General features: G+C 42.0%; 1 protein-coding gene across 3 annotated transcripts in view; it reads right to left on the bottom strand.

Annotated features, from left to right (window-relative positions):
• Positions 1 to 422: 422 nt before the first annotated feature.
• The window catches only part of SMAD7 (SMAD family member 7), a 41,718-nt gene continuing 30,242 nt past the window's right edge, over positions 423 to 11,898 (bottom strand). For all 3 annotated transcript variants that reach the window (XM_006136740.4, XM_006136741.4, XM_006136742.4), the window contains one exon: positions 423 to 2,432. In XM_006136740.4, the coding sequence (XP_006136802.1) occupies positions 1,894 to 2,432 (539 nt within the window). In that variant the 3' untranslated portion in view covers positions 423 to 1,893. The remainder of the gene's footprint in view (positions 2,433 to 11,898) is intronic.

Here is an 11,898-nt window from a genome sequence, read left to right as displayed (position 1 = left end):
CACATATTCCCATGGTGGTAGGAAAGAAGCAGACTTCCTGACCTTTGAGAGGCTAAGCTGTGTGAACTAGCTTGGGTAGAGCCCGCTGTTCCTCACCCTTGTTCTGTTCGCGCCAGCCAGGTCATTCTGTGCAGAGTGGGGGAGCAAAAAAATCAGAACAGCAGCTGAGGCCAGTGCTGGAAGAAATCCAGCATGTTGCTGGCACCACCTATCAGATGAAGTGGTGTGCTCCTTAGTTCTAACCAGCTGTCGACCCTCCCTCCGAAACCTGAGCAGCAGCTGTATAGTCAGCCCCTAGTCAAATAGCAATGTCTGCTTAATCCCATCACTGGGAACTTAGACCCAGCTCCAGGTAGTCTTTTTACTTGATTTTCATCAACCCTACTCCCATCCATAAATGAGTTACTCTACAAAACAGCAGCTCAAGTGTACATTTTTATTTTTTAATGGAACATAAACTCCTTTAGAAAAAACATTCATCTGGATGATAACACCCATAGGAAAAAAAAACACCAATCTCGTGTTTTTTTTAAATTTGGCATTTGTTATTTGCATTTATATTAAAGCAAAGTGCATCTTTCTTATTTTTCTCGTTTATACACATTGCACAATACATAAATAATGATGCTTATAAAACGTCTTTTGTATTTACAAGTAATAATATATTTATATATAACATAAAATACATTTTTCTTTAATAAATCTCAAGGTTTTTTTAAGGAGTCCTTTTTTTTTCTTTTTCTTTTTATTTCCAAAGCACTACAATGCTAAAGTTCCAATGAGACTGCTTCTCTTGTTCATTTAAACCTTTATATTTAGAAAAATAGCTTATGTTAAGGTCTAAACATGCTCATTGAGCTAAGAACAGTGTAAAAGTATCATACTAGAGTATGAATTCAAGAAGAAATGAAAGAGCAACTGCGTTTCTGGATACAACTGGTACCGCTCTAACCTGATCACGGCAGGTTATGATGGACCAAAGATCATGAATACATTTTACCCTAGGTTTCTGTTTTCCTTTTTTAGGTGTATATTTTCTCACCTAGTTTGTGTCTCAGCTCAAATTGAAAAGCATGGGCCATGCATGGTTTTTTTTCCTCATAGTATCAATAAAACAATAAAAGCACTCAAAGTGTAGGCATGCGTCTTCCAAAACCCATGCTTCCACCATGGACTGTCAGCATAACAGTGACAAGATGTGATCTTTAAATAAAGCAACAAGCATACACAAAAGAAAATTGGGGGGAGGGGAGAAGAGGAGCAAGGAACTGAATGATAAGGTTTCACTTTGCTGCATTGGCTCCTAATGCCTCCTGGGTGCATGGGCGCATACATTTGTCCTGTGTCAGGGACAAAGCAGGGTGATTACCACTGGGGAGAACTTGGCTTAACATCACAAGAATGAAGATGCTGCACTTTGACAAGTAGCAGGAATGTGCCACCACTCCGAGCAGAAGCTGCAACAAGATGGCCCTGTGTGCACACGCATGTGTGTGCACACACCCTCTGCATGACAAGGGAAGGTGAGGAGACCTTTGGCAGCAGCAGACCTCTGGTGTGTCAAAATCATATTAAATACTTTTTGTTCAAGAGAGGGAGCATGTGACTGAATTCCACCAATCACTTCAGAGTAATAATTTTAGAGGCATTAAGTGATATTATTTTATATAATTCCCTCCCACACCTTCCCCATCCTCTTCTGAGTTGTTGGTCATTCACACTTTTTAAAACAAATAGGCAAAATTCTTTCCATAAGCTATTTCTCAAAACAGCCGGGGGAGAGAGAACACAAAACACAAAAACAAAGAAAAAAGTCTGCATGAAAAGCAAGCACTCAGAAGGAAATAATAGCAGCAAAGTAGTTATAATGTCATGAGTCCTCTCTGTCTCAAGTCATCGGTTATTAAAAATAACCTCCAACCAGCATGGGCAACTGCTGATAAACTGTCTTGTGTAGCACTGGCCCCAGCCTTTCACAAAGCTGATCTGAACAGTAAATCCAGTCCATGGCTGCTGCATGAACTCGTGGTCGTTAGGCCTCTGTAAGCTGTATGCCTTCTCATAGTCAAAAGCCTTGATGGAAAATCCTGGGAACACTTTGTGAACCAGCAACGTCCTGGAGTCGGGGTTGTCCAGTGTGGCCGACTTGATAAAGATAGGGTAACTACTGCGATTGTATACCCACACGCCGTCCACTTCCTTCGTCAGCTGGATGCCGTAGCCAATTTTGCTGCGGACTTTCTGCACCAGCTGGCTTTTGTTGTCTGAATTGAGTTGTCCGAGGCAGAAGCCGTTCCCCTGAGGTAGATCATAGAAGATATCCAGGGAGGGCTCTTGGACAGAGTACAGCCGACCCACACGTGTTTTCTCTTCCCAGTATGCCACCACGCACCAGTGTGACCGATCCCCCGGCCCCTGAAGAACTTGGGAATCTACAGAGACAGGGAGGGAAAACAAGAGATTTATTACGAGATAAATAACATAAGCTTATAAATCCTGAACACTTAATGATCACTCTCTTCCCACAGCTTTCAAAATGCTTTTTCAAAGACAAGAGAACCAAGATCCAAGTCTAAACTATTGTCAAAAGGACATTGGTCAGGATTGTCAGAGGCCCCAGGGAAGCTAAGATGCTGCCCCATGCCTCCCATTCCATCCCCACATACAAAAATTTCTCATTTGAGTGCAGTAGTGTTTTACACCCTGGCTAGCAGGCCCATCCAGGAGTACAGGTTAATGCCAGAGCTAGGCATTTCCTTGGGCTGGTAACTTGTCTGCTTTGCAGTGTGAACACTCCTGTTTTGTGCCCCCAGGTAACTCGGGGATGACTCGTTAGCCTGGCCCCAATGACTGCCAGAGTTCTCAGAAGATATAAACAGCTGAGCAGTGTACCTATAGTAATTGATTTCTTCCCTTACCCTCAAACCCTAGTTGCAGCTAATCAATTTAAGCAACAGTAAATCAATGTGGATAACATAATACTGGAGTTGCTAATCAGCCGCAGACATTTTTTCTCTGTGAAGTGTGGGTAAGCCAGAATGAGGGCTAAGGTACCCACAGTCTCACACACTCCATAGATCACTTTACTTTCAAAGGCTTTAAGCCTAGACAAGCTTTGTTCATATATAATTTTTCCCCCAAAAAGGGTTTCCATAAAAGGCGAGTTAAACATTGCTCAACAGCACAACAGATCAACTGCTATAATTTACGGAGCCTATTTACGCCTATAGCCAGAGCCCTGGTAATAAATGCTAAGATTCCAACGTCAGATGAGCTATAAATCTGACTGAACAGCAGTTAGACTGCGGTTTGTGGTGGTAGGGTGGAGACCGGAAGTCTTGCATTTGTTAACAAAAACGAAAAAGAAAAAAAAAGTCAGTTCTTTTAGCTCTTCCCTCCTCTTTCAACTGCCATCTACCCTTCTCCGACCAGCTAAGACACAGTTGCTGCTCCTAGGGCTAAGATGGGATGATTGGACAGGGGTATTTTGACTCTCATAACACTAGCTATATTCAACAGCTCTGTGTTGCTTAGCTAATAATTTCTCCTTCCAGTTTTTAAAGATGTGTTAAGACGTGGGAACTATTAATCTCTATAATATTTCAACAAAGCAAATCAGAAAAAGCAAGTTCAGAGCTGAAAGTGAGAAATAATATTACTTTTCCAAAATAAATCTATTCACGTGCACGCACACACACAAACCAGCAGGTAAAGATCTCTTACACAGTACATAAGAATGGCCATACTGGGTCAGACAAAAGGTCTATCTAGCCCAATACCCTCTCTTCCGATAGTGGCCAATGCGTCAGAGGGAATGAACATAACAAGGAATCATCCACTGATTCATCCCGTCACCCATTCACAGCTTCTGGCAAGCAGAGGCTAAGCACACCATCTCTGGCCATCCTGACTAATAGCCATCGATGGACCTATCCTCCACTAACTTATCTAGTTTGTTGTTTAACCCTGTTGTAGTCTTGGCCTTCACAACATCTTCTGGCAAAGTGTTCTTTCCACGGGTTGACTGAGCGTTGTGTGAAAAAAATACTTTGTTGTGTTTTAAACCTGCTGCCTACTAATTTAATTTGGTGACCTCTAGTTCTTGTGTTATGAGTAAACATTTCCTTATTTACTCTCAAAACTGTAATATTCCCTAACGCCATTTCACTGCTAGTGATAATTTTTCCCAAAAAACCCACATAGCACCTTAATATAGCACAATAAAAAATCATAAAGAAAGAATGACAAAAGGAAAACAGAGTAGCTAAATCAGCCCAGTCCAGTTGCTGTATTTTCTTTGCTTTTTACTGACTATTTAATAAGCCTGTTTCCCCAACAGAGGCATTTTTTAGTCTTTGGATTCTGTTTAGAGAACAGTACTGTGCTCTTAAAAAATAAATCTAACCACACTTGTAATTTCCTCATTTCTATGCCAGCGAGGAAAATATTTCTCCAGTTGCTGGAAGCAGCTACTAAAAATGGGCCCAACTGCACATGTTTGGAAACTAGAAAGATAAGTTGTTGTCAGTTTACCCACCGAAAACACGATTGGGGAGCAGGCCGGAGTTGTTGGTGCATGTACTTATGAGGCTTTGTGAAACAGAAACAAGTCTTGTGAATGTGCAGGCTTAATTCTGTCTACTTTTAAGTGTGCCCCGATTAGTCTTTTAGCCTCCCCCTTTTGGTGCCTCACAATACTTTGTTTCATATAACTCAATCCACTGAAACCTGGCACCAAATAAGCAGCAAGCAGGGGGAAAAAAGCTGAGTGAGAGAAGGGGAGGGGAAGAGGAGGTCTAGTGGGGGGTGGGAAGAGCTGAGCCTAGTATCAAATTACCTTCACCCTAACCTTCTGGAACTGCCTCAGTGTATACACTGGGTGGGGGGAGTCAAGGGGGGAATGAGTCTGTGAAACTCACACTCGACTACTGTCCTGTGTGAAGAGACAGGAAAAGCATTTGGTTCCATGAAGGAAAAATTAATGGGGCGGGGGGGGGGGGGGGGGGGACGGGACGGGACGGACTGAGCGGGAGGAGTAAAAAGAACAGGAAATGTATCTGGGTAGAAGGCCCTTACACCCTATGGCGTGAAAGAAAATCCCTCAGACGGCATTCTTCCCTTTCATCTTCACAGCCCGCCAGTCCACCCAGCAATTTTAAGACAGACGTCAGTGAAAGAAGTGCTCAGATTATGTTAATTACCTACCCCTGATAAATTGCAGGCTCTGTGTGTCTCTCTCTCCTCTGCATGGCCCTTAAAGCTAAATCTCATTGCAGGGACAGGATGTAGTATTCTCTTTTCACAGACTCCCTAGATCCTGCTCTTCTTTTTATAATGCCTTGTGGTGTATCTTAAGGGCCAGATCCTACCATCCTTGCCCAGGCTGCGGGATTTTTGCCTGAGTACTGACAGTAGATTAAGTTAACCATGGAACAGTTCATGGAAGTGGTGCAAACCTGGAAGTCACTTGGCTAAAGAACAGATTCAGATTTCTGATATGGATTCTGCTGTAAACTCATATGTAACACCAGAATTAAGTCACATGGATCTCACTCTGGATTTACACTGGTGTAACAGAGATGAGAATCCAACCTACTACACATTTCGTAGGACTGGAGTTTTTCAAATTATTATTAATTAGATGTATGTATATACCTTTTAAAAAGGATATTTTAAATAGCTATTTGTTTAAGAAGTTAGGAAAGCTAAGCTATGTTGTTAAAAAAAACCCCAAACTTATCAGATACGTGAAACTCACCATTTTTCTTCTACTCCAGTTTAGGGTATTTCTGGGGCAATATGCATTGAACATGCTGAATCTCACTGAAATTCTTAAGTTTGTATTTTCTTTAACAAAGTCATCCCTTTCGGGGTAAGAGGAGCCGATATCACCTCATGTTTGCACTTGCATTAGTGAAGACCACTTAACAAGTAGCCCATTGCCACTTACAAAGAGTTATTTAATGCCAGCGGATAAAAAAAGAGCTGCCCTGGCTATGAATGAACAGATCTTTATGGAGGACTGGAAGTTCATGAATGAATTCCGCTAGGCTTTTCAGTGACATGGGGTGACCAGACCTCAAGGACAAGCTTTTGGTAATCAGGATTTTTTAAAAATGAGTTAGTGCCAAAACACAGTATAAACATGTCCAAGTGTCTTCCACTTGAGAAACTAGGCCGTTGACTGGATGTCTACCCCTGAAGCCATGAGAATATAAATGTAGTGCTCAGATAAACAGGATGAATCCTTGCTGCTGGGCAAATTACCAAATCACCAAAGATGCTTTTTTTTCGTAGTTATGCCATATGTAGCTGTGAGCGGATTTTTCCTCCCTTCCCCACTCTCTCTTGGGACTGTTGCTAAAACAGCAGTGTGTCTAGCGACAGACCGAGCTGTATCTTTTGGGGGGAGGGGGTGGCAAAGAGAGAAGTATGAATGGCAGAGAAAAGAAAAGAGCAGATTATGTGGAGCAGCTCACCAAAGGTTTTCACAGAAAGCTTTCCTTGTTCTTTGCATTGTGGCAGTGTCCAGAGACGCACTGCACAAACGTATAATGAAGAGATCCAGCATGCTTGCAATCTATAATACTGGGCACATATCACCCAAGGATATCTCAAAGGTGAGCAAGTATAATTATCCGCATTGTTATATAGATGGGGAAACAGAGGCACAGGTTTGCCCAAGGCCATACGTAAATACAAGGTGGATGATGCTGTGATCCACAGTCTGTAGTTCTATCTGCTAGTTGCAGTGTCCTTATAAAGTACCCCCTTTGTAAAAAATTATTAAGTACCCCCAGGACCTACAGTTTTCAGACACACAATTGTTTTCTACCATTGCAACACATTTGTTAAAACAACTTAATCATAGCTGGGCGGGCGATGAAATTTTTGGGTGTAAAAAGTACAAAAATTATAATAAAGTGCTGTAAAACTTAAAACAAAAATTCAGTTCTCTCCAAATTTAAGTTGTGTTGACGTCCCCTCCCCCCACCCTGACTTCTCTCAAGAACCCCTAAGGGTACTCATACTACTGGTTGGGAAACACTGTGCTAGTAGACCATGTTGCCTCACTAGAGATGGCCCTGACAAAACCTTAGAACTGAAACTCCCAAACGGTCCGTAAGGGCCAAGGGTGCAAAGGTTTCGGCTTCCATTGAAGCATCAAATTCAGCAGCAAGTTTTCACAAAAAAGTTCAGTAGGTTGCGCGCTGAGTTCTTTTGAAACTCTGGCCCCTGCTCTATAAGGAGCCAAACCAAAGTCCTGGAATCCAAACTCTCCCCTCATCCCACAACTCTGTGAACAGCTTAGCATCTGGAACCAGGCTTTCCAGCTAATACATACTTGGCAAATTGCCAAAGCTAGCTCCATTTGAGTAGTGCCCTACGAAATGGTTGAGATATGCTTTGGGGTTCTTGTTCATAGTAAAAGCTCCAGACTGCAAATGCCTCAGAACAAGGAGCATCCCTTTTTGAATATCAGAGGAGATTTCAGCACATTGTGGCTGCTACTATCATAATGCAGTAATAATTAATAATGTGAACAGCATGATTGTGTTATTTATTAACCATCCTTCAATTGGCTGCTGTCACTGTTTACTAAAATCTGTATCACAGAGTACCCACACCACACACAATCAATCTGTGGAACTCCTCGCCAGAGGATTTTGTGAAATCCAGGACTTTAACAGGGTTCAAAAAAGAACTGAATAAATTCATGGGGATCAGTCCATCAATGGTTATTAGCAGGGCTCGCCAAGCGGCGGCGAGCCCCGCTTGCCAGCCGCTCGGTTTCGCACCGTTCTGAGCTCTGCGCATGCGCAGATCGTTCTGCGTATGCGCGGATCGCTCTGCACCAGCTCTTCTGGGTCGTAGATTACATTATTTGTCAAGCCCTGGTTATTAGCTAAAGATAGGCAGGAATGGTATCCCTATCCCGTTTGTCAGAAGCTAGGAATGGGCAACAGGGGAGAGATCACCTGATTCCCTATTCTGTTCATTCCCTCTGGGGCGCTGGCATTGGCCAGTGTTGGAAGATACGATACTTAGCTAGACAGACCTTTGGTCTCACCTAGTATGGCCATTCTTATGTCCAGGGACCCAATCAGGCTTCACTGTACTGGATATTGTGCAAACAGAATAAAAACATAGTCTCTGTCCAGATGAGTTTACTGCCTACCTTTTATGTATATTAATCATTAGTAACAGCTAAACCTGACAACACCCAGTACAGCTCTCAATCCCTGGTTAATCACAGCAAATATTGATAAGTGTTTTCTAAACGCCTTTCACCTTATTAGCCCCATGCAACTTCAGTTACGTTTCATAAAGAATTTGTGTTCTAAAAAAATGTTCTTAATTTTTTTTTTTTTTTTTTTTTTTTTGCTTTCATCCCTTCTCCCCCTCCCCCCCTCCCCCGGCGGAAAGCAGAAGGAACAGGGGAGACAACTCCAGACAAATACATTGCCTCAGCCACTCTTGGGACACAAAGCAGAGCTAAAATGTACAAGGTTTTTCGCCCCCTCCTCCCAATCCCTGTTGTCATTTTTTGCCCAGAATTCAAATCCATGGCTTCTTTGATCACCCCTAAAGCTATTCTTGAGAGATATTGAATCTGGCGAAGAAACCAAAAAGATCTGAAAAGAAAACCTGGAATGACAGTCTAGAGAAATTAAACCAAGGAGGTTGGTGAGAAGATGCAAGTGGGAGCCTTAAATCAAGCCAACTCCCAACCTTCACAAAAGAATGAAACACTAAAATAGTGTTTCCCAAACTTTCTGTCTGCATGACCCCATTTTCTGATTTAAAAATGTCTTCCTACACAGAGCATGACTTCACATGCTGTATGGAAGACACGATTTTTCTGTAGAGAATGGTGTCCTCTGCATGGCATGATCTCCCAGTGATTCTGGGTGCATCTACGCTGCACCATTATTTTGAGATAACTAGCATTATTTCGAAATAACAATGCAAGCGTCTACATAGCCATTCCGTTATTTTGAAATAATTTCAAAATAACGGACAGCTTATTCCAAAATCTGTAAACCTTATTCTACGAGGTTTAACGCCTATTCCAAAATAGCTATTTTGAAATAGGGCGTGTGTAGATGCTCCCCTGCTGCTATTTCAAAATAGCTCCTTCACCAAGGCCATTCTAAATTATTCCTCCCCAGTGCCTTCTGGGACTCTATATCGAGATAGCATGTCTACATTAGGGAAGCCTGCCTCAGATTAATTTTGAGGCTTCCCTGCAGAGTGAATGAAAATTCTGTTCTTGGTTTTTAAAGCTCCATTTTTGTTTCCATACAAAGTTTACAAAGATGGGAGAAATTCCTATTTTTTAAATTATTATTTTGACAACAATAACTTTTTTTGCTAGTCAATTCACTCTTCTCTAGAAAACCGAATGCGTCCTGCACAGAACAATCTATCAGATTTTTGTAATAATATCCTGCCTGAAATTAGCAGTAGGAATTTGTCTGTGATCAAGTTTTTAAAATGACCTTATAGTTGGCTCTTTTCACTGTGCTGTTTGCATTATATTCTTTATTGTATTTCCAACTGCAGAACTATTTTAACAATAATTCATTTCTTAAGTGTTTTTAACAATCTAAATATGATCATAAAGTTTTCCTGGAAGCCCTTTCATATTTTCAAGGTTCGAGGTGCTTTTATTCCTCCTCCTCTCCATGATACTGTGGTTGGATTTTATATGAAATGTGGGCCAATTTGAAACATTTTTTAATATACCCTGAAATTATAAATAAAAAGTTGATGAGGAAGAGCTGCTCGTTTCCCAGTGCCCTGCTTGGAGTAACCAACCATCCCCCACACACTGTTGCTACTCCCCTAAATAAGGCACAGAAAGGTTAATTTATCTACGACTGGTTTTAAATTGGTAGCAAAGTTGGGCCTATAACGCATGAGTCCTGACTCCAAGACCCCATCTATAAACACTACATGAGGGGTGTTTAACCTGGAAGACACAAACACGGTTCAGGAGGTGTGATTGCTTTGCCTTTCCTTCTGACTATATGGAAGCCTAGCTTCCAGAACTCTTGTCTTAACAGGAGGTACAGAATCTACACAAATGGCTCTATTAAACAATGCTCCCTCTCGTATCTGTCTATCTCCGTTTCAGCACATGGAGAGCTGGATGTGTCGCCCTCCCAGGGGGTCCAGGATTGAGATGAAGCTCAGTCTGCTTCTTCCTGGGCTGAAAGTATCCTGTCATTCTCAAATAATCCCCTCCGGCTGACCCCAGAGTAGCATTCATGAACTCTACAGAACCATGACCAGCTTTTCTTGGCCAGGGAGACAGACCAAATCAACACACAGCTACGGAGGGCAAGCTACAAAGAACGAATTCTCGACAGCTCTTTCCCCACCCAAAGAAAAGTGCTCCGTGCAAAGTACTCCACATTCTCATGCACATGCATGTTCAGCTTTCATATACATTTTTTTCCAAACACGTCCTACGTTTTCCAAACACGTCATGTAAAAGGGAGCATTGCTCCAATTCACTGAGATCAACCTACTGTAAAATATCCCACTTTCTCACAGAGAGCTCATTAAATAGTACATCCCAAAGGTTGATTTTTAAACCATTAAAGGTTTTTTTCCCCCTGCTCTCCTGTCCTGTTTGTAAGGATCTTTCAGCAAGGCCAGTGAGCAACCTCACTAGACACACTGTCTCCCATCTCCTTCCCCTTTCTCTTCTATCTGTCTCTGCCTGCTGCCTCTTTAGCCTCAATTTTACTGCTGCTCTTAATGGTAAACAGCCTTTCGCACAATCTTGGGAAGTGAGTGTGTGCATTAGGGATGTGAATGGCTAACTGGTTAGCATCACCCTTAGCAGGTGATGCTTACTGGTTACTGTTAACCAGCAGCCTGGCTGGGCTGCAGTAGCCCTTAGCCGCCTCTATTTATGTGGTTAACCAGTGAAACATAAACCAGTTAACTGATTAAATGCAATTTTTACATCCCTGGTGTTCATTTATGCTCCAAGAGAAATGCATGGCAATGATGTAAGTGTACCATAGTGCAAATATCCCTGAACGAAACAGTGAAACTGTCTATATCTATGGTGCTGGCTAATGTACCATTATCTTAGGTTTAAAAAAAAAAGCATTTCTGTTCCTTTCTGATCTTTCTAGTAATTATGCAGGTGGAGAGGACTACTTGTAAAAATAAAGAGGCAAAAATTTTCCTACGTAAATGATTTTCAGATTAACAGTGTTAATGTAAAGATTTTGCATAAATCTAAATTCAGACCTGTGAATAGTGCATTGGTACCCTCCAATGACTTTAACAGAGGCTTCATACACACCTTAGAGAGAAGAGTTTGCTCTTAAAGGCTTCCTATCCCAACCAGTGTATACTCCGTAGGTATGTCTACACTAGGTACCCTAGTTCGAACTAGGGTGGCTAATGTAGTCATTCGAACTTGCAAATGAAGCTCGGGATTAAAATATCCCGGGTTTTATTTGCATGTTCCCGGGCGCCGCCATTTTTAAATGCCCAGTAGTTCGAACTCCCTGCCCGTGACTACACACAGCACGGGCTAGGTAGTTCCAACTAAAGCCCCTAATTCGGACTACTGTTACTCCTCATTGCAGTTCGAACTAGGGTGGCTAGTGTAGACATACCCCATTATACACAAGGGTAGTGCAACAGTTGTAACTTATCTCCTTGCTCTTGATAGAGCAGGTCATTTCTGAAAGGCTAATTTAGGAGAGTATCATGTGTTAAACTCCTGTTGTTGCTGCTGCTGCAGTTGTTTTCACAAACAATAATAAATCCAAGCCAATACTGATATGTACATGAATGATCATCCGATAGCCCGGAATAGGGCAGCATCGCAGAAACTGAATCACCACAGTTCTTCCATTGTGATTG

This window comes from Pelodiscus sinensis, chromosome 6, assembly GCF_049634645.1.
Source record: "Pelodiscus sinensis isolate JC-2024 chromosome 6, ASM4963464v1, whole genome shotgun sequence".
Classification (NCBI taxonomy): Eukaryota; Metazoa; Chordata; order Testudines; family Trionychidae; genus Pelodiscus; species Pelodiscus sinensis.
The sequence above is the reverse complement of the archived record's forward strand: the minus strand, read 5'-3'. Positions and strand labels throughout refer to the sequence as shown.